A 22,545-nucleotide genomic window follows, 5' to 3' on the forward strand; every position below is an offset into this window, starting at 1 on the left:
CTGTTCACTAAATCTCAAATCTCTTATTGCTTTATACATCCTGTCCCTGGGCTACATGATTCAGTTTCATGGATTTAGCTGTCACCTAACTGTAACCTCTCCAAAGAATTTCAAAACTGGAAAAGTTTTGTACTTCCACTTAATGAGCACTTGGGTACTTTGTAAGAGCTTCAAGTTCAACAACATCAAAATCTACTGCGTATTTTCACATACCCCATTCAAATTTGCTCTTTTTTTCTGTATTTCGTGTCTTTGTCTTTGTGCGGCCTGTTCCAAATGTCTATTAATGATTTAGTTCAATAGCCTGTTAACTAATCTGACTTCCTCTAGGGGTTTTCCCCCAATTGGTGCTCCATCATGCCAGCAGAATCTCTCTCTGCACATAGAACTGATTATGGAACACTTATGCTCAGAAATGTTTGATGGCTTTCCATTGCCTACAGAATAGAATCTGAACTCTTATTGTGGTATCCTTCATAGAACCACAATTTCTATGGTTTCTTCATAGAACATAGCTCAGCCTTTCTTGCCTCCACCCCTGCCATGATCCACAAAGCCCAGTCACATAGGTTTCCCCAAGTAATCTAGTTACTTCTGCTGTTCTCTGTGTGGAATGTTTTAACTTTTCCACTCTACCATCAAATCCTGTTAACGGGCCGTTGTCCATAACAAAATGACACATTTTTCAGGTCTACCTCAACCTTTCCCAGTCACACTCAGTCCTTTGCTCTTCTACTCTAGAGTATTTTTTAAACCACTCTTACAGCATTTATCACAGTCAGTTTCATAGATAGTTGAATAGGAGTCAGCCTCTCCCATGAAGATTTAATTTGGGAGCACATCTAATGTTGCCGTATTGCACCTATCTTCACAGTGCACTCATCCAACACAGTGTAAGCAGCAAATCAAAATTGCCTGAATGAATGGATGAACAAATGCATCACCAGGTAAAATATAAAATCCTTTGGCCTACTGCTGCATGGGGTGCGTATGTTTCCCTGTGGATGCCTTGATGCCACCTCAGTCTTAAAAATTCCAAGATGAAACTCATTAGCTCCCCAAACTACCTGCTTCTCTTGCTCTGTAATTTGGCACACTGGTTTCTCAGTCAGCGGTACTTGGGTTCATATTTTGACCCTTTTCTCTCCCGTTCTCATCATATCAAGTCAGTTGCCAAGTTCTATTGATTCTGTCTCCAGTGTGCCTTGCATCCGCTCGTATTTCATTTTTCTGCTAGGTTAGGTCCTTAGTACCTCTGGCTTGAGAAGGTCTAATAGTTTTCGAACAGATTTTCCTGCTGTTGTCATCCATTCTTGGACCTATTGTTAAAATGATCTTCCAAAAGCACAGAAACTTTCAGTGGCTTCTCACTGCTTTCAGAACTAAATATCTAGATACCAACTTATTTTTTAGAACTTCTACAGGCTAATCAAAACTTACCTTTTCTGGCATATCTCTGATTGAGCCTTATAAGTATCCCACACTTCAACCAAAGTGGTCTGCCTCTTACAATAGCTTTAATATGCCCTGAATTTCCTAATACTTTCTTTTTCTTTTCTTTTTTTCATATTGTTCTTTTGCTTAGTGAAATTGTTGAGAAAGTGTTGAACCTCTTCTGTAGTCTAACTTCAAATGCTACCTCTTTCTTAAAACCTTTTTCAAGCCCCTAAGTTAAAGCTGTATATGAGCATTCCAATTTCCAAGCCCCTAAGTTCTTTATTTCATTCATTTTTCATATTCTGTATTGTGTTGTGATTTTTCTGTACTTGTATTAAGTACATTGGAGTGAAAGCTCACTAGGGGCAGCAACCCTATGTTATTTATCTCTATCTCTAGTAGTTCCTAGAACAGTAGTGTCTTGCATATAGTAGAATCTCAAGAGTATTGATGAAATTAAACTGAGATATGGGATAACCAAAAGAATATGCTAGTGAAGAGAGCTGAATTTATAGTATCAGAACTGAGAAAAGACCTTTTTTAAAAAAATAATCAGGTCATTAGTAACTATAGGAAGGAGCCACTTTAGGGGCTTGATAGAGGCAGAAGCCAGATGGGAAGGAATTAGGGAACGAGTGGGTACTAAGAAAGTGGAACCATTGAGGATAGACAATTTGCTGTAATGTAGAAGGTAGCTAAACTCTTAAGAAATGGAATATGGCCTGCAGATTTGGAAAGAGACTTGTGAAGGAAAACCACATGCGGTGTTTGAAAGAAAAATGAGTGTGCTGTCAGAAACGCAAGTGCCAAGATTACTCCAAGTCATGCGTTTTCGTTTTTCACCTTGGCAGAGGAGAAGCAGTCCAGTGAGTCAGGCCACTGAAGCTAATAACGAGTTCCAGTGTACTGAGACCACACGGTTAGATTAAGTGTGCGAATCACAGAATAAGAAGCCTTGTAACATAACCATGTTGGGCATTGGCAAGGGTGATGTTCCTGTCACTGAGTTTATATTCTTGTGTTCCAGTTCATTCTGATGAAATTATCTATTTAGAAGAGTTACTGAGCCAACCATATGTATATTTTTAAGGAGGTATCTCCCCCTAATTATTACAGGTATGTTTTGAAATGTATGACATTTGAAATAGAATCATTTAGCTCAGAAACCCTAATGGTGGAAGCTGTTGATAATGTATGGTAGGGCCAGGGAGGCAGATAGTGAAGGTCTTTCCATTGCACTTGAAATGACATTATGGGGGAGACTTCTGTGGCCCATCTGTAGTTAGTTAAAAAAAAAAAAGGAAAAAAGAATCATTACTTAGCTAAATTAGAATATTTTTCAAGCATATTTTAAAAGATAGATATAGCTTCTGATAAAATCACTTAATATAAAAACAATGAAAATATTTAAAGAAATTGTGGCTTATATTTCTTGATAGGGTATCATTTCTATTTATCTATAATCAGGGGCATTGAATTTACACAGTGATAGCCCAGAGTTCCTGAAATAAGTATAGCTATTGGATTTAGTTTCCTTTTGACTCTGTTGTATGAAATACAATATTGGAATATTTCTATTTAGTTTATGAGTCTTAACTTTATATTCAAGACTGTGATTACCTAATTAGAAAAAACATATGTATATATATACTTACATAGACATACACCTTTTGGAGAATCAGTTTAATTTTTCAGTATTTATCTAGATATTGTGTGAATATTTCAAAAGGCAGAATACTCATTTCTGAAGCTCTGGACTATGTTAGAACTAAAAGGAATTATCTAGGCCACGGTTCTTAACCTTAAAGTCCCTGACATTGTAAACAATTCAGGGAATAGCTTTCATGAGATTTTTCAAAGAGGTATCTGACCATCAAAAAGCTAACCATTGAAATAGTCTAATCGGTGCTTTTCACAGATAATGAAACTGTAATGGGGAGTGGGGATTAAGTCACTTGGCCATGGATACTGCTGTTAAGTATCCTTGTTTCTTAATTCCCAACTTTTTCTTTAATCATTCCAGTAGAAATAACAGTCAAAAACCAATTCCCACCAGTTGTTTAAGGATTATTTGTCATTCACTTAAGACATAGCCTCCTTAACAAAATATTTGCTCCAATGTCCTAAGAAATTTTTCAATGGAAATGGAATACTATATATGGTATATAAAGTAACATATGCACAGGAACTCCAGAAGGAAAATGAAACTTTCTGTTTATCTTCCCCTGCCTTGTTCTGCCCCCTCCAGCCCCGCTTTGCCACATTTCTTTTTCATCTTGTCTTATGTTCTAGTCATGGCCTCTGATGAATTTGATTAGAATAATTCAATCTTTTGATCATTCTCATTTTTTCACTCATTAATTAGTTTGAGCAGTATTTCTTGAGTGCCGGTTCTATACCAGGTACCATACTAGGTCTTAGGAATAGAATGGTGAGCAAAATTGACAGTTCTTCCTTCTTCAAGTTTGTAGTCTTAGAGGAACTAGTCAGGGAGTTTTGCAGAACTAGGCTCCCTGCACAGGTGCCAGCTTATTTAAGGATCTCAAAGAAGGCCACTGTGGTTGGACAGAAGAGCAAGGAGAGAGAGAGAGATGTACAAGAGGAGGCTGGAGAAGGAGGCAGGGGCAGGTCATGTAGCTACTTGAGGCTAAGGTAAGTAAGAGCAGTGGGGAGCCATGGAAGGATTTCAAGCAGGGGGATGTCATGGTGCATTTTAACTTTTTGGCTATTATGAATAATGCTGCTGTGAACATCCGTGTACATTTGTATAGTTTTTTAAGTAGGCATGTTTTCATTTGTCCTGGATATATGTTTAGGAGTGGAATTGCTATGTCATTTGGTAACTCCATTTTACCTTTTAAGGAACTGCAAGACTGATTTCCAAAGTGGTTATACCATCTAACATTCCCATCAGCAATGTATGAGGGTTCCAATTTCTCCACAGTTTTGCTAACGCTCGTTATTGTCTTTTTGATTTTAGCCACCCTAGAGGGTGTGGAGTGGTTTCTCATTGTGAACCCCTTGCCTTTTCCTAGCAAGGTTTTTAATTAACCCTGGCATTTAGGATTCTCACTGTTCTGGTACCAGGCCTTTTATGTATTTTGTTTGAGTCAGTGACTTATTATTCACAAAATACGCCCTATACTTTCCAAAACTCTTTTTAAAAATTTCTGTGTGTGTGTGTGTGTGTTGGGGGGGGTGGGGTGGGAGGGGGTGTTTGTGGTTTGCAAAGCCTTGATCTGTGCCTTGCAGTCCTTCCTTAAAGGCCCAGCTGAATTTCTTTCTCCTTCATTTGAACACATCGAGCCATGTGGAATAGTTGATATTTGACCATTTTACCTACAAAACAGCAATTTCAAATGGTTCAACTTACTGTATTTCTTCTTTTCTCTAATCCTCAAATTATTACCATTTCCTTTGAGTTTTTTTCTCCTGGCCCTTGTTTGTACCTCTCATGGTATTATTGATATGCTTATGTGGTATAATGTCTCTTACCGGGCTGAAATCTCAAGGTTAGAGGCTGTTCTGTAATCTAGTATTTTGTATATAGTCAGGGTTTGGTAATTGTTAAAATTTTTTTAAAGGTATATGTGCATTATACAGTGAATCGATATAGACAAAAATGAATCAGTGTAAACATAGTACATTAATGTAAACATAACTGAATACAAATGCAAAGGTGTTGGAATGACTAGACTTTATTGAAAGGAATCAGTAAGAATAACTTAGGACTGGTTTATTGTGGAAAATACACCTTCAAGATAAGTTTGAGGTGGTTAAAACCCAGAGTTGGTCAGAAGAGAAGACAGTTTGGAGACTAAATTAAAAGCTATTCGGAGCGGAAACAGAGAAGAGTCTGATTCTCATGACCAGGGACAAGGAACAGGTTTGTCTGGCTGGAGTGAAATGTAAACTGGAGCTAGAAGTAGGTATGGTGGAGAGCCTTGGCACTCTGAAAGCTATTACGAGATTTAGTTTGATTTGGAGGCAATTGGGTACCAGTATACGTACTTTCATCATAATGAATACAGGTGCTACAGGATTGTTGGAGTGGTGCTTGAAGAACATTATTCTTGTAGATTTGAATATTATATATTAGAAAGTGATGAGACTAACATCCCTGAATGAATCCAGTTATGAGCTGATTCCAGCTTTTTTCAGCGAAAGTGTATTGAGCTACATTGAGACATGAAAATGGGAAATAAAAACCGTATTCAATGTGAAAGAAGAGAAGGGAAGAAGAAAAGAAAATATAAACTGTTTCTTGATGGAAATGACTTCATGCAGTTGGAGTGTCTATCAAGTTGGGGTGAACAGTTTTGGGAAAGGTAGTTCTGTGGAAAACATAATAGGCAACATGAACATTAATTTTTACTCATATTTTTCCCAGAGGTTATTTCTGATGACATAATTAGGTCTCTTCTGGTAGGACTGCCATGTCCTTTTTAGTACTTCTCAGAACTTTTGAGCTTTTTTTGTAAAGAAAAAAATTAATTTTATATTATCAATTTCAAATTGGAAATCTTTCACTTCTATCAGTACATCCAAGAAAAATTCCTTTGATGACTTTTATTCTCTGTGACTGTATTAGTCAGCTCAGGCTTGCATACAAAGCAATACTATAGACTTGTGGCTTAAACAACAGAAATTTATTTCTCACAGTTTTAGAGGCTGGGAAGTCTGGGATCAAGGTGCTGGCCGATTCAGTTCCCAGTGAGGACTCTCTTTGACTGGCTTGCAGGTGGCTGTCTTCTTGCTGTTTTCTTACATGGCCTTTCCTGGTGTGTGCTTGCAGAGTCAGGTAGGGATGGGGGCAACGATAGGCTTTCTCTCTTCCTCTTCTTATAAGGCCACTAATCCTATCGATCTTAACTTATACCCCACCCTTATGACTTCATTTAATTTTAATTATCTCCTAAAAGCCCTGTCACCAATTATAATCACTTGGGGCCTCATAGTGAGCTTCATTGTAAGAATTTAGTCTGGGGGGGCACCATCAGTTCATGGCAACGTCAGACTTCATTTTTAAATTGCGTTCACAGTGCCAACACACATGCCCTTATAGTGGGAAAAATATTCATTTTTCTAATACTTCTAACATAATGTTGTCCAAAAGACATAATTCCTTATTTTGTGAATACCAGGTCTTTAATTGTAGTTCTTGCTGTCCCCTCCGCCCCCCTTCCCCAGTAAATCTGTGGGTACAGTCACTAGGGGACATTTGTATTCTGACTTGTAATATGTCACAGCTGAAAGTAGTATTAATGAGAGGTGAAACAGCAACCTTGCCATTATAATTTTTAAATTTATGCAGCTAATCTTACTTGGGGTGGGGTAATTTCTGTGTAATAACACTCATTTGTCATAAATAATTACAGCTAATATCGATACTTAAACGTGGTACTACATTTTTTTTAGATGCTTTACATATTTTATTGCGAGCAAGATAGGGAAACGATCTGTGGTAAAGGATCTTGGAATAGTAAACAATAACAAAGTGTCTGAGAAGAGGAGCTCTTAGATGAGTAAACACAATACAGTGTTACAGGTATTATAGAAATATGTACAGTGTACAGTGAAGGAAGAAGTAGTCATGTTTACAAGATGGATGGGGCAAAGAGGGCGTGGAAGTGTACGAAGGACATTAGAGGCAAAGACAGCAGGATTAGCAAAGGTGCAGATGCATGAAATAGCTAAAGAGCTTAGAGAATCTGCAAGCCATTCCCAGTGGGTTCAGATGAATAAGAGCTCCAGCTAGATATGTAGAACAAAGGCCAGATCATGGAAGACTTCAAGTGTTGTGCTAAGGAGTTTGGGCTCGATTCTGTAGGCAGTGAGTAATCACTGAAGATTTAAGCAGGGAATGCAAGTTAAAACCACAATGAGCTATCACCTCACACCTGTTAGAATGGCTCTTATCAAAAAGACAAAACATCACAGGGCTTCCCTGGTGGCGCAGTGGTTGAGAGTCCACCTGCCGATGCAGGGGACACGGGTTCGTGCCCCGGTCCGGGAAGATCCCACATGCCGCGGAGTGGCTAGGCCCGTGAGCCATGGCCACTGAGCCTGCGCGTCTGGAACCTGTGGTCCGCAACGGGACAGGCCACAACAGTGAAAGGCCCGCGTACCGCAAAAAAAAAAAAAAAAAAAAAAGACATCACAAGTGTTGGTGAGGATGTGAAGAAAAGGGGGCCCTGGTAGACTGTTGGTCGGCATATAAAGTGGTACAGTCGCTATGGGAAACAGGATGGAGGTTCCTCAAAAAATTAAAAATAGAACTACTGTATGATCCAGCAATTCGACTTCTGGATATTTATCTGAGAAAAATGAAAACACTAACTCAAAAAGATATGTGCACCCTCATGTTCATTGCAGCATTATTTACAACCACCAAAAGATGGAAGCAACCTAAGGGTCCACTGATGGATGAATTGATAAAGAAAATGTGCTACACACACACACACACACACACACACACACACACACACACACAAAATGGGATATTATTTACCATAAAAAGAAGGAAATCTTGTCATTTACAACAACATGGGTGGATCTTGAGGGCATTATGCTAAGTGAAATAAGTCAGAGAAAGACAAATACTGTATGATCTCACTTATATGTGGAATCTGAAAAACAAAAACCGAACTCACGTAGAACAGATTGGTGGTTGCCAGAGGCTGGGGATTAGGGTAGGAGGGAATGGGTGAAATGTGAAGGTGGTCAAAGTACTTCTGGTTATGAAATAAAGTCATGGGGATGTGATGTACAGCATGGTGACTATAGTTAATAATACTGTATTTTATAGTTGAGAGTTGCTAAGAGAGTTGATCTTAAAAGTTCTCATCAGAGACTTCCCTGGTGGCGCAGTGATTAAGAATCCGCCTGCCAGTGCAGGGGACATGGGTTCGAGCCCTGGTCTGGAAAGATCCCACATGCCGCGGAGCAACTAAGTCCGTGCGCCACAACTACTGAGCCTGAGCTCTAGAGCCCGCGAGCCACAACTACCGAAGCCCCCACGCCTAGAGCCTGTGCTCCACAACAAGAGAAGACACTACAATGAGAGACCGCACACCGCAACGAAGAGTAGCCCCCACTCACTGCAACTAGAGAAAGCCCGCGCACAGCAACGGAGACCCAATGCAGCCAATAAATAAATAAATGAATTTATGAAAAAAAAAGTTCTCATTAGAAGAAAAATTGTAAATATGCATGGTGATGGATGTTAACAAGACTTAACTGTGATTAGTTCATAATATATACAAACATGGAATCATTATGCTGTACACCTGAAACTAATATAATGTTACATGTCTATTATATCTCAATTTAGAAAAAAGTTTTAAGCAGAGGAATGATAGGATCAGATCTGTTTTTGAAAGATCACTTTGGTATTAGTTTAGGATGATATATTGGATGAGTAGTTGAGGGAAGAGGTGTCGAGCTAAGACAGTAAAAATTAGGATAGAAAAAAGGATGCATTCAGGAGATGATAGGGAGGTAGACTCTACAGGACTTCGGATTGATTGGATGTGATTGGCTTGGGGAAAAGATAGTGATGGTTTAGAAAAATCACTTGACATGTGGGAGTGTTGCTGAGCACTGCCCAGGACCTAGATAATATTTTCTAACCATGTGTTTTAAATGGCTCCAATGTGAAGATGTATTCCATTAGCACAGGAGAAGGTAGATAGTTATTCAATATATTGATCTGAATTTAGGGATTAGTTAGGGAAGTGGTGGTCAGTGGATAAGGATATAAGAATACTGAGTGTTTGGCGAGAGAGAGTATAAAATGTTACTGTGTATTCCAGGTTGGATGGGGAAGGAAATGAAGGGGGATAGAGCAATAAAGCATGAAGGATAATAATGACAAATGGAGGAGTTGAGGGATGAGTTGTCACCACTAGGTTGAAGATTAGATGAAGGGAAAGTTAAGAAAGTGAGATATTTTGGAAGAATAGCATCTGTGGTCAGATATTGGTTTCCTTGTTTAAGATTACAAAGGCTGGGTAGTTTCCAGAAATGATAAAGTACAGTGTGTGACTACAGAAGCACATTGCTAAGGTGGGGTTATAGGTGAGTGATGTAGGAAGTGAGGAATTTTGAGCTAGGTTGTTGCTAGTTTGCCCTTATGGGCATTAAAATTCCCATGACGAAGGCACTTTGGAGTAGAAAGAAGCTTTGGAGTAGAGAGAAGCTTTAGAGAAGAAAGTTGAGCCAGATTAGAAAGTTCTTACTGAGTGAGGAGGAGTAATTAAAAGGTGAGTGGATGATAGTTACAGAGAGGTTTTATACCCAAATCCCATGACCCTCAGAGGAAGAAGGCTTTTATGTATGAAGATGGAAAAGTAATACTAGTGTAGAAGCATGAGAAAGGAGCTGGGGAAATGCTGGCTTTACCTTTGGGCTTTTAAGATGTGGGACAAGAAAGTTTTCTCTAGAAAAGGCTGCAGTGAAGTGGATTCCTGGAAGGAGATCTCAGTTGAAGCAAAGAGGTGGAGGGGAGAATTTGGTTGAAGATGTAAGAGAATTTATTCAGTATGGAGTAAAAAGTCTAGTATAAAGGTTAGGAAAAGTTAGGAGCTGAAGGAAGACTTGGGCAGGGAAAATGGATGGAGAAAACACATAGTCGGACTAGAAGGTCTGGCATTTTTGAAGAAGTTCAGGATGACAAGGATAACAGGAATGTTTGGATTGAAATTTATGTAGTGAAGTTTATGGGCCTAGGAAAACCAAAGTGTCATTGGTTACTTAATGAGATTAGCAGACTGCAATCTTTGCTCTGAGTTCAAATGCCTTGCCAATTACTAGATTCTTATTCTCTAGCAGTTTATAATTTAAAAAGGAGGAGGCTGTGTAACCAAAGAGCTCTAGTCTAACGTGGAAAGTGTTAAGTGCCATTTTAGAGTATAGGCAGAAGTGTAGTCGACTGAGAGTTTTGTTCCAGCTGGAAGACCTGGGGAAGATTTCTTGGAAAAGCTAGCCTTTTAACTGGGTCTTAAAGTGTAAGTAGGATGTTAATAAATAGATTGGGATAAATGGGCATTCTTTTTGGAATGGCATGAGCAAAGGTATGAATTCAGGGAAATACAGAGCTTGTTTGTGGAACAGTTCATAAAAGGTCAACATAGAGAACTTGACCTCAGGACGAGCAGTGGGGAAATGGAAGAGAGCAGTGGAAATTAGGTGTAGCCATGGTGATCAGAAGCATGTATAGAGCCCATATGACAGGAGAAAAATAACTGCTGAAAAATAACTGCATTCTGTGGCCACCTTCAGTCTGAGTAGCCACTTCATGTTTATACCAGAACTTTCAGGAGTTCTGGTGGTGGTGGTGGTGGTGGTGGTGGTGGTGGTGGTGTGCGTATTTGTGTTTGCTGTAATCACAAGTATTCCCACCCTTGTCCCCTCCAGCCCCTCATTGTCTGCCTGGAGTTTAAAACCTTTTAGTGCTTATTCAAATACAACAGTGTAGATCACAATATTTCCCCATGTTTATGTGTATCTGAAAAGAGAAGTTAATAATTAAAGGCTGTTTTCTACACTTTTGCTTGAAAGACTGATTCTTTGAGACTGCAAAGTATTAGTTGCAAGACCTGGTTTTGTTTGTTACCTTATTTCTCTTAAATTTGTTTATTTCATACTTTGGCTCTAAAGAACTATTTGGTGTCTTAATGGTACATGCTATAATATTCCTATTGATACTATTATTTTTAGGTACACACTACCCATAATTCCAAATTGTATTTTATTGCCTTTACATGTTTTTTCTGTTTTCCCAGAAGATCATATACATAAAAAATAGTACCATGCATTTCAACTTGTTCAAAATAGACTTTGTGAGGTGTTGATTGCTGTAACACTTAGAATTGTGTTTGGCTATACAGAATAGAAAACTCCATTAGTGATTTTAAAAATTGAACTTCATTTATTTTACATAACCAAAATTCCCAAAGTGTAGAGAGTTGTTGGTGTAGATTCAGCTGCTCACCAGGAAAGGACTTTATGCTCTTTTGTGTCCTTCGCAAGCCAGCATTTGCTCATGTTTACAGGATGGCCACAGTATATCCAAGCTTTACGTTCTTGGTCCAGGTAAGAGAAAGTAGGAAACGTTAAGGACCACCTTGCTATTTCTGCTCCTCTTTGTTAAGAAAATAAGAGGCTTCCATAACAATTAATAAACTGCCCCTTAAATCTCATTGGCCATAATTGTGTCACATTGTTTCCTAGACACAAGGGAGCCAAAAACAAGCACGTCATCTTGGGCTGGCCGCAAACTGTCCTCACTAAAGTCAGGAAAGAAAGGGGTGTGTATATATATGGAGCAGGCAGCAAACAATATCTGTTAGAGTACTGTGCCTAAAGTTTGTCTATTTTACTTGTTATTTTAATGCACATGGAATATAATTACTCAGAAATTGGTACAGGAAAAAAGGAAGAAATCATTCTCAGCCTATCAGTTTCTCTTTCCTTGCATTATAAAACTAGATGATAGAATTCTTATGACTGCTCCTTTGTATAATATAGATTCGTGGATACAAAAAAAATTACACAATTATACTTTGAAATAGTTAATAAAATAAAGAGATGTTTGTATTTGAATAAACAATTTTGAAGTGTTCACACTGGAATGCCGTTTTCATTCATTTAAGTGAAGTGACAGTTTATTTTAGGGGAGATGTTTTTCACACTGTATAAATATATAAAAACATTGTAGATAGCATGATCTTATACATGGAACACTGAAAACTCTACCAAAAGATCTGTTAAAACTAATAAGCACATTCAGGTTAAGTTGCAGGATACAAAATCAACATGCAGAAATCAGTTGTTTCTATATGCTAGCAATGAACTTTCCAAAAAAGACATTAAGAAAACAAATTCATTGCAGTAACATCAACAAGAATAAAATACTAAGGAGTAAAATTAACCAAGCCGGTAAAAGACCTGTATGAAGAAAACTATAAAACGATGGAAGAAATTGAAGAAGACACAAATCAATAGAAAGTTATCCTATGTTAATGGATTGGAAGAATTAATCTTGTTAAAATGTCGCTGCTGCCCAAAGTGATCTACAGATTCAATGCATTCTACATAAAAATTCTGATGGCATTTTTCACAGATAGGAAAACAATTCTAAAGTCAGTATGGAACCACACAAAACCTGAAATAGCTAAAGCAATCTTGAGCACAAAGAACAAAGCTGGAGGCATCATACTTCCTAACTTCAAACTGTATTACAAAACTATAGTTATCAAAACAATATGGTACCAGCATAAGAAAATAGACGCATAGACATTAGAACAGAATAGAGAGCCCAGAAATAGAACCACACATGTATACAGTCAACTTGCCTTTGAAAGAGCACCAGGAATGCACAGTGGGGAAATGATAGACTCTTCAATTAATGGTGTTGGTGAAAATGGATATCCACATACAAAAGGATGAAATTGGACTCTTGTATTACATCACACACAAAAATCAACACAAAATGGATTAAACATTTAAAAGTAAGACCTGAATCTCTAACACTCCTAGAGGAAAACATAGGGAAAAAGCTCTTTGGTGTTGGTCTTGAGAATGGTTTCTGGGATTTGACACCAATAGTGCAGGCAACAAAAGCAAAATTAAACTATTGGGACTACATCAAAAACAAAAAGTTTCCCTATAACAAAAAATAAAATGAAAAAGTGACCTACCGAGTGAGAGAAAATGTTTTCAAATCCTATCTGAAGAGGGAAAAAGTGGACATACTGATCAAAAGGGATAAATTTTCAGTTATAAATTAAGTTCTGGGTACCTAATATATAGCACGGTGACTATAGTTAGTAATACAGTATTGTATACTTGAAACTGCCAAGACAGTAGATCTCAAATTCTCTCACCAGAAAAAGAAAGGTAACTGTGTGAGGTGATGGATGTTTCAGTTAGCTTAATTGTGGTGATCATTTCACAATGTATACATATGTCAAAACATGTTGTACACCTAAAATACATACAATTTTTAGTAATCAAACCTCAATAAAGCTGAAAAAAACAATAAAAAAATGAACTGACAGTTTTTTGAGGAGAGAGGATTTTCACATTGTAAAAATAGTTTAGTAATCATTATACACAGGTTTATGATGGACAAATTTTAAAACAAAAATATGATTCTTAAATATCACAACCTCAAGGTGGATTATTCCATCAGAATCTAATGAAGAAGTTTTGACTTTTCATGTGAGGGAGACTTTTAATATGTTGGGAATGAAACTTCAGGAAAATATATTTATCAGAACTTTAAGTTTCAATTCAAAGTATCTGAGATTTTTCTTCCTTAAATAATTAAAATTTTTTTTTAGTTTGTGGCATAGGTATATTGTCACTGTATTTTTGGCCGCAGGGCATGTGGGATCTCAGTTCCCTGACCAGGGATTGAACCCATGGCCCCTGCGGTGGAAATGCGGAGTCTTAACCACTGGACTGCCAGGGAAGTCCTGTATTTTTGAATTTAAGAAACATAATACATGTTAACTGTATACACAGGCACTGAAGTCGATTTTAAGGAAAATAAAGACACGGTCCTCCCTCTTGGGGTATTTAAATTTTAGTTGGTGAAACTAAATTTACATACCTGAGCTCAGTAAACAGTAAAAGGCAGTATGTGATCAGGTATCAAAAGTTCTATAAGAATTTAAGAATAAAAGTAACCCTAGAGTGTGATTACTTATTGTAAAGGAAGAAGTGGATATTTAAGACAGGCTTCTTAAAAATATAGAATTTGGTTTGGTGGAAAGGTACAAGGTACAAAGACAGGCTCATCTTTCCATCTTCTGCTCTTCTGCTCATCCAGCACTGTCGAACTATTTGTAGTTTCTCAAGTGTTCTGTGCTCTTTGATAATTCTACACTTCTGTAGTGTTTTTTGTTTGTTTTTGGAATTCCCTTACTTGTTTGTCAGCCTGACAATTTCCTATCGTTCAAGACTCAGTTCAGATGTCACCTCCTCTGTGATGTCTTCCCTGAACTTTCCTGGGTAGAGTTAGGTGCTTTCTTTTCTCCAAGTTCGTAATCATAGTCCTTCTTTCTCTTTCTCTTCCTCTCTCTCTCTGCCCTCACCCCACCCCATGTGTGTGTGTATGTAGTTATAGAGTTATCACATTGCACCATTATCTACTTGTCTGTCTCTTTCACAAGCTTGTGAGCTTTATGAACATGAGGGTTTTGCCATATTTATCTCCAAATCGTAGTGCCTGGTGTAATGGTTTTGCACATTAGCCTGATCATTGGATGAATAAATGGATGGTTGGATAAAAAGAAAGAATTAACCTGGAGTGTATTCATGAGTACTGGGGAAGCTTGTCCAGAGGGAATGTGGATGGTAATAATACTTAGCCCTCTTCTTACCAGTAGAGCTTGCAATTTATCAGTATTTGGAGATAAGATTGAATAGGCAAAGTAGGACTGGTTGGCAGTGGAAGTTTTAAGAAATAATAGAGTTACAGTTAATAAAATTTCTGAAATTGGTTTTTAACACGCCCGTTTTTCAATCACACTGTGCTTTTGTATCTTGTAGTGCTTCCACTTCTCATTCAGAGAATTCAGTGCATACAAAATCAGCTTCTGTTGTATCGTCGGATTCCATATCAACTTCTGCAGAGAACTTTTCTCCTGATTTGAGGGTACGTATATTGTTTCTAAGTTCTAGTGAAGTATTTTCTGTTAGCTGTTTGTGGCCACACTATCAATATAACCTTTAGCTAATTAAGAAGGAGACACCGATGGAAGTCTCAAAGACCTGAGTCTTTATGTAATATCCCAGAACAGGCCATTCTTCTTTATTTGTAAAAGAAAAATGTATAATTCATCTCTGGGTTTGATATCTTTAAGATAATTAATGAATTTTTTTGTGATATAAAAGATTTTCATGAATACTCCCATAATGCTTTACTCCCAATAATAGCTAATATTTTTTGAGTACTTACCATGTGCCAAGTATTGTTTTAAGTGCTCTAATGAAATATCTCTTGTAATACTTTTAGCAATTCTGTGAGGTAGAAATTATTATCACTACCATTCTACAGATGACAGTAACTCAGAGAGAGATTAAATAACATGTCCAGGGTCTCATAGCCAATAAATTTAATTGTCAGTATTACAGCTCATGTAGTCCAGTTCTGGAGCTAAGTCACTTAAATATTTGCTATAGTTGCTACATACCTCATTATAGTATGTAGGTATTCCTCTATTTATTAAAGGTCTTGTTGCTATGAAATTAACCATATCAGTGATATCCTGTAGCACTTTGTACATTTTTGGATTCATCTGCTTTTCTACTGCTGCTTGTCTATGAATGTTGGGGAAAATGAATTTCATATGTAGTGATAACCTTTAAACCTTACCTTAAAATCTTTTTACTCTGATCAAGTGACTGCCTTCTCAGTGGTTATACTTTCACAGTTTTAACTAAAACGTTGTTTTCATTAATGAAGTCATTTGCTGTTGAGAATATATTGAGAATGTATCTTTGTCATGTATTTCATTTTCAAAACCAGAATCTAACAAATGTAAGAAGACAGGTTAGAAGCTTGTGTAAAGGTTTCTGCATATTTGCCATTATTTCTTGTGAAATGTCATAAAATACTAAATTGGGTATAGCAGGACTTTAAACATTGCTACAAATGATAAACATTTATCTTTATAATCTGAATATATGTTGTGCTGGTTAAAAAGGCCTCATAATATCATTAGCTGTTATCTTGAAGCACAGCATACATTTAGGGCACGGTTTATCATTAATAATAGTGGATATAAGTCCACTGTTGCTTTTCATTAATTTATTACTATTTAAAAATACATATTTGGTATATGTATCTAACCTTGGTTTAGTCATTATATTAATAAAACTACATTAATGGCCTGTAGGCCTCTTGATAATTTTGAAATTTTTTGGCCTACTTCTGGTCAGATTTTATTAGTTAAAAAATCATCGTTTTTAACTTCTTGTGACTGATAAAGAACTCATATTAGGAATGGGAGAAATGTCGCTTTTATTTTTAGCCTGTGCTTCTATTATTAATATTATATTTTACCTGCTGTTTCTTGCCTAAAATATGTTAAACCATGTGTGTATTCATGTGAGTGTTAGCTTAGTTTTAAACTACTTAACTAGGCACGGGTGTGAATTGTCAGCTTCTCTGTGTGCAGACCCCCTTTATTTCCTCAGGATGTCATGTATACCATAATAAGAGTGACTGGCTTACATTGGGACAAAATAAGGGTCATAATGTTAATCTGCAGGTTAAATATAATTTATTTCTTATTTTTATTAGATAATTTTTTTTTTTTTTTTTTTTTTTTTTGCATTACACGGGCCTCTCACTGTTGTGGCCTCTCGCGTTGCGGAGCACAGGCTCTGGACGTGCAGGCTCAGCAGCCATGGCTCACGGGCCCAGCCGCTCCGCGGCATGTGGGATCTTCCCGGACCGGGGCATGAACCCGTGTCCCCTGCATTGGCAGGTGGACTCTCAACCATTGCGCCACCAGGGAAGCCCTAGATAAATTTTTAATTTTAGAACAGGTTTAGATTTACAGAAAAATTGTAAAGATACTACAGAGTTCCCAGATACTTGATATCCAGTTTCGCCTATTATTAATATCTTACATTAGTATGGTACGTTTCTCAAAATTAATGAACCAATGTTGATGCATTATTATTAACTAAAATCAATGCTTTATTCACATATCCTTAGTTTTTACCTAATGTCCTTCTTTTTGTTCCATGGTCCATCCGGGATACCACACTGCATTTAGTAGTCATGTCTCCTTAGGCACGGCACCTCTTGGCTGTGACAGGTTTTGCTTTCTTTCTTTGTTTTTCATGACCCTGTTAGTTTTGAAGAGCACTGGTCAGATACTTTGTAGAATGGTGTTTTACCCATTATTAGACTGGGATTATGTCTTTTGGGGAAGAAGACCACAGAGGTGAAGAGCCATTTTCATCATATCATATCAAAGGTACATACTATCAACATGATTTGTCACTGTTAATGTTAACATTAATCACTTGGTTGAGGTAGTGTTAGGTTCTTTCACTATAAAATACTCTTTTTTCCCCTTCTTATCCTTATACTATACTCTTTGAAAGGAAGTAAATATGCACAGTCCATGCTTAAGGAGCCCAGACTCTACCTTGTTAGAGTGGAACACCTTGTATTTCTTTTGCATGAGAGATTTGTCTCTTCTCTCTCATTTATTGATTTATGCAATCATTTATTTATATCAGTATAAACTCATGGATATTTATTTTGTATATTACAGTCCAGTACTACTTTGTTGCTCAAATTGTTCCAGCTCCAGATTGGGATTTCTTTCAGTCAGATCTTGTGTCCCTTTGACATACTCCCATCATTATGGTGTTTTGCTGTTGTTGTTCATTGTTTTGTTCGTTGTTTGTTTATCAGCTCTTCCTTACTTTCTGTCACTGCAAGATACTCCAAGCTCATCTTGATACTTCCTGCCCCAGTCCTAGAATCATCATCCATTTCTCAGGGAGCCAGATTTCTTTTATTGGAGAATGGTATTAGAAACCAAGATCTGGGCACTACGTGCTCCCTCCCTTCCTTCCTTCCTCTCTCCCTCCCTCCTTTCCCCAAAAAAGGTAACAAAGTACTTTTATTCTCCTTCTGAAGCAAAAGATCATTTGCATACATCCTATTTGGAGATAATGAGTCTGGTGATCATATATGTAAGTTTGTCTGGAGTAGTCTTATTTTATGCTGTTGTCCCTTCAGGTTTTACATTAGACACAAAAATGTCCTGAATTATTGACTCTCTTAGCACTAGGATACTAAGGGAATCTGTTAAATTTATACATCAGGTCCATGACTTCAGGAATTGTCCCCATTAGTGCCTTGTCAATTCAGCATCTTTCACAACTTCGTGGGGCCCTCAGATAATTTTTTTTTTTTTTTTGCGGTACGCGGGCCTCTCACTGTTGTGGCCTCTCCCGTTGTGGAGCACAGGCCCCGGATGTGCAGGCTCAGCGGCCGTGGCTCACGGGCGCAGCCGCTCCGCTGCACGTGGGATCCTCCCGGACCGGGGCACGAACCCGTGTCCTCTGCATCGGCAGGTGGACTCTCAACTACTGCGCCACCAGGGAAGCCCAACTCAGATAATTTTTAATAGACAAATGAAGAGACAATTGTTAAATGTTAAATTAAGGAGAAGATGGTTTTGGGCAACCAAAGGTTAACCGTACTTTCCACAGTAGAGTGCCTGAAAGGACAGAGAAAAAAGAAAAAACTAATATGCTTAGGCTGACTGTTTTCCTGTTTCCTCATTTTAAAAGATATCCTTGATTATTAGATATAATCTTTACCTTAATCACAGTCTTTTTTTCAGTTGTGGAAGGGAAATGAAGGAGTAACATTTAATATCATTTTTAAAATGCAGCCTGATTTCAAATGTTTGTGTAGGGTGGAGGAAAAACATACTTCTAATAATTGAAAAAAGTGTAGTGTGCTACCTGGATAAATATTTATACACCCCTTATCTCATTTAACTTTCACAACAATCCTGTGAGACAGATATCACTACCCTGTTTGACAAAGAGCAACCTGATATTCAGAAGAGCTGAATTAAATCATGTGCTTAAAGGCACACAGCTGGGTGTTGCCCTTGTATTGATATTTGGTCTCAGATTGGTCATATTCCTGTACAGCACATTATCCAGAGAGACTATTCTCCCATGATTTTGTTGCTAAGTTTTTTCAAATGTGAAGTGCAATTTTCTTAATTAAAAGGAATAACTTTAACACATTTTTGAGGTAGAAATAGCAGTTTTCAATATCCCTTAATAAGTGAGAATTGCTTTTCTAATTAATCATAAAAGATGGTTTTTCTAATAATATCTGATCTCTCCCCCTTCTCAATTTTGTTAGTTGATGATATTTTGCTTTTATTATGTATACCTTTAGTGGCTATAAAATGGTAGTGTTCTAGTAAATTATATGTGCAACTAACTGCAGACAGCTATGTTGTTCTTTGACCATGGTTTGGCTCTATTTATGAGATGAGGGGCTTGGTATGGTAGTTTGAACATCATCATTCACAGACGATTTGAAGTTGGTTAACCTGTAGGCTTTGAGTTCTCCACATAGCCTCATGTTTATCTCTGCCCTGAGCCTCAACATTTTAGAAGCTCTGTTAGTAACAACTTTTTTTTTTTTTTTTTTTTTTTTTTTGCGGTTCGCGGGCCTCTCACTGTTGCGGCCTCTCCCATTGTGGAGCACAGGCTCCAGACACGCAGGCTCAGCGGCCATGGCTCACGGGTCCAGCCACTCCGCGGCATTGTGGGATTTTCCCAGACCGGGGCACGAACCCGTGTCCCCTGCATCGGCAGTGCGGACTCTCAACCACTGCGCCACCAGGGAAGCCCCAGTAACAACTTTTAAATAGAAGTGTAAAGAACATAATGCATTGAAAAGCCAATCCTGCTTCATTAAAAATATTAAATTGAATTGTATAGGTTTTCTGCTGCAGGCACCATGAAGTGACACTTTCCTGAAAGGTTAGTGTTGTAGTGGAGTAACAGCTGTGAAAGCTTCTGTTATGAATTTCTTAGTCAAGCAAGATTCTTTGCTCCTACATCAGTAAAGCAGAATGGAAAATCAGTGGGGGTAGTGGACTATTCTAGATATCTTGAACTTATATTTACTCAGGTGGAATTCTATTTGTGGTACTTTTTCACCCTGTGAGCCTTGTTTGTTGTGGAAAAAGTCATATACAGATTTAATCCAGCAGATGTATTTCTAAAAAGTTGAGCACAAACTTAGGCTTGATAAATTGAATCCTCAGTAACATTAGGGTTTTCTCTTTGCTTCATTTGTTCTTCACTTGGTAGTGCAGCCTATTTAATTTCATTTAAAAAACTTAAAATCCTTTCATATAGAATTTTTAATAAATTATTTTAAAATAAATTTGCAATTTTTAAAATCAGACTTTCTTTAATAAGAACATATTTTTAAAGTTTGACAGTAGAATTAAGAACCTAGGGAATTTGTGTTTGGTTGATTTATTTGCTCACTGAAGACTAAAATCCCATGAAATACAGGATTTTAAAATTCAAATGCACAACTCTATTTATTTATAAATAGTATAAATTTTAATTAGTATTTATACTATTTAATAGTATAAATAGTAATTAGTATAGCATTGGGCTTTAAGCGAAGTATGTTCCTTAAATGGTGGTGATTAAAAGATAAGGTAAAAGTCAGGCTACGCAGTACCCCCTTTCCTTTGTTGATGCCTGTGATATGGCACTTACACGGATGTTTGTCTACAATTCAAAATCAAATATTAAAATGAAATTGTATTTTTTTTTTTTTTTTTTGTGGTATGTGGGCTTCTCACTGTTGTGGCCTCTCCTGTTGCGGAGCACAGGCTCCGGACGCGCAGGCTCAACGGCCATGGCTCATGGGCCCAGCCGCTCTGCGGCATGTGGGATCTTCCCGGACCGGGGCATGAACCCATGTCCCCTGCATCGGCAGGCAGACTCTCAACCACTGCGCCACTAGGGAAGCCCCTATTCTTTGTTTTTTATCTCTATTTTAGAATAAACCACTGCGCCACCAGGGAAGCCCCTATTCTTTGTTTTTTATCTCTATTTTAGAATAAAATATATATATATTATATATATATATTTTATATATATTTTTATATATAAAAATATATTTTATATATTTTATATATATATTTATATTTATATAGTTTATGTATACATAAATATATATGAGATAAAAGTTAATAATATTTTGGGTTTTGTTCTTAACCATCTGCCCTTGAAATATTTAATGGGCTTAAATCAAGCAAGTGTGATTGTCCTTTCAAAATTTGTGTTATATTGTTCATATTTCTTTATGAACGAAAGGTCAGAGATAATTGGATTATTTCTTATCTAGAGTGTGTACATGAATGTAATATTGACATATTCTGTAAGTATGCAAATCTAGTTGGAATAAGTTTAAGGCTCATAGAGCAGATGTTAGGTAAACAGAGAACAGTGTCTATTATACATAGTTATTTAAATAGCCAGAGCAAAACTGATTGAAGTTAGCACTTATTATGATTAATACCACCACCCCTCATACCAACATCAACTCTTGAGAGCCTAGGAATTGAAAAGAACATCTTAGCAAAATAAAGGATATCCACCAAAACTCCACAGTAAGCCTCATACTTAATGGGAAGATGTTAGAAGCATTTCCTTTAAACTTAGAAACCTGATGATGATTTCTATCACCACTTTTATTCAACATTATGCTAGGAGTCCTAGCCAGTAAAATAGGAAAAGAATAAATAATGTAAGAAATGAAAGGAAGAAACAAAACTTTTATTATTTATGAATGATTGTATATACAGAAGACTTAAGAAAAATCTATATGTACAGTGGAAAAGGAGGTAGCAAATCCATGATTATTATATGTTAGGTACTATGACAAAGGTATACCTTGGGAGCAGAAAGGGCAGAACATTCCAAAGCAGTTTACATTATAAGTAAATAAAGTACTACTACATTTAAACATACTTAAAGAAAAAACTTGGAGGGCATTTACAAAAACAAGAATTTAAAGAAAAATAAACGTTCTGGAAAGAAAAAGAGAATATACTATAAGATATATACAGATAAGATACATCTGTTGTCCTGTCTTGTATCCTTAGAACTCCATATTTGGAATGTGGAAGGTACCCAGGAAAAGTGTTTTGACTAATCAGTTGAAGAGAATGAGAAATAGAAAGTTACTTTCTCTTTTAACAGAATGTCATATCTTTTGAAAAATGCTTATTTCCCCTTTACTTTCCATTGTTAACAGTCCCCTAGTTCTTATATCTGATAGGCTTGTCTTTGTCTGATGCAGCTAATGCACTACCATAAGGCTAATCTTCCTCTGACATCACTTCCATATGTGATACCCTGTTTAAAAATTCTTCAAGGGGATCCCCGTTTCTTACAGTAGTGAGTTCAGACTTCTAAGCCTTGTGTTCAGGGTTCTGTGTGTTTGATCCCATCACAACTATCACACTGTATCTCTAACTGTCCCCAAGTGTAATCCCACCCCGATAG

At 37.1% G+C, this 22,545-nt stretch overlaps 1 protein-coding gene across 11 annotated transcripts in view; it reads left to right on the plus strand.

The window, feature by feature from the left end:
* MTMR2 (myotubularin related protein 2) overlaps window positions 1–22,545 on the plus strand; it is a 115,685-nt gene that overhangs the window by 23,032 nt on the left and 70,108 nt on the right. For 10 of the 11 annotated variants that reach the window (XR_012333352.1, XR_012333351.1, XM_073808279.1 and 7 more), the window contains one exon: window positions 14,998–15,103. Coding sequence is in view for 6 of the 11 variants with exons in the window: in XM_073808279.1 (XP_073664380.1) it covers window positions 14,998–15,103 (106 nt within the window). In the remaining 5 variants the exon portion in view is untranslated. Of the gene's footprint in view, window positions 1–874; window positions 948–14,997; window positions 15,104–22,545 lie in introns of all 11 variants that reach the window. The other variant, XM_073808280.1, reaches the window with a different exon arrangement.

This window comes from Tursiops truncatus, chromosome 8 (genome assembly GCF_011762595.2).
Source record: "Tursiops truncatus isolate mTurTru1 chromosome 8, mTurTru1.mat.Y, whole genome shotgun sequence".
Taxonomy (NCBI): domain Eukaryota; kingdom Metazoa; phylum Chordata; class Mammalia; order Artiodactyla; family Delphinidae; genus Tursiops; species Tursiops truncatus.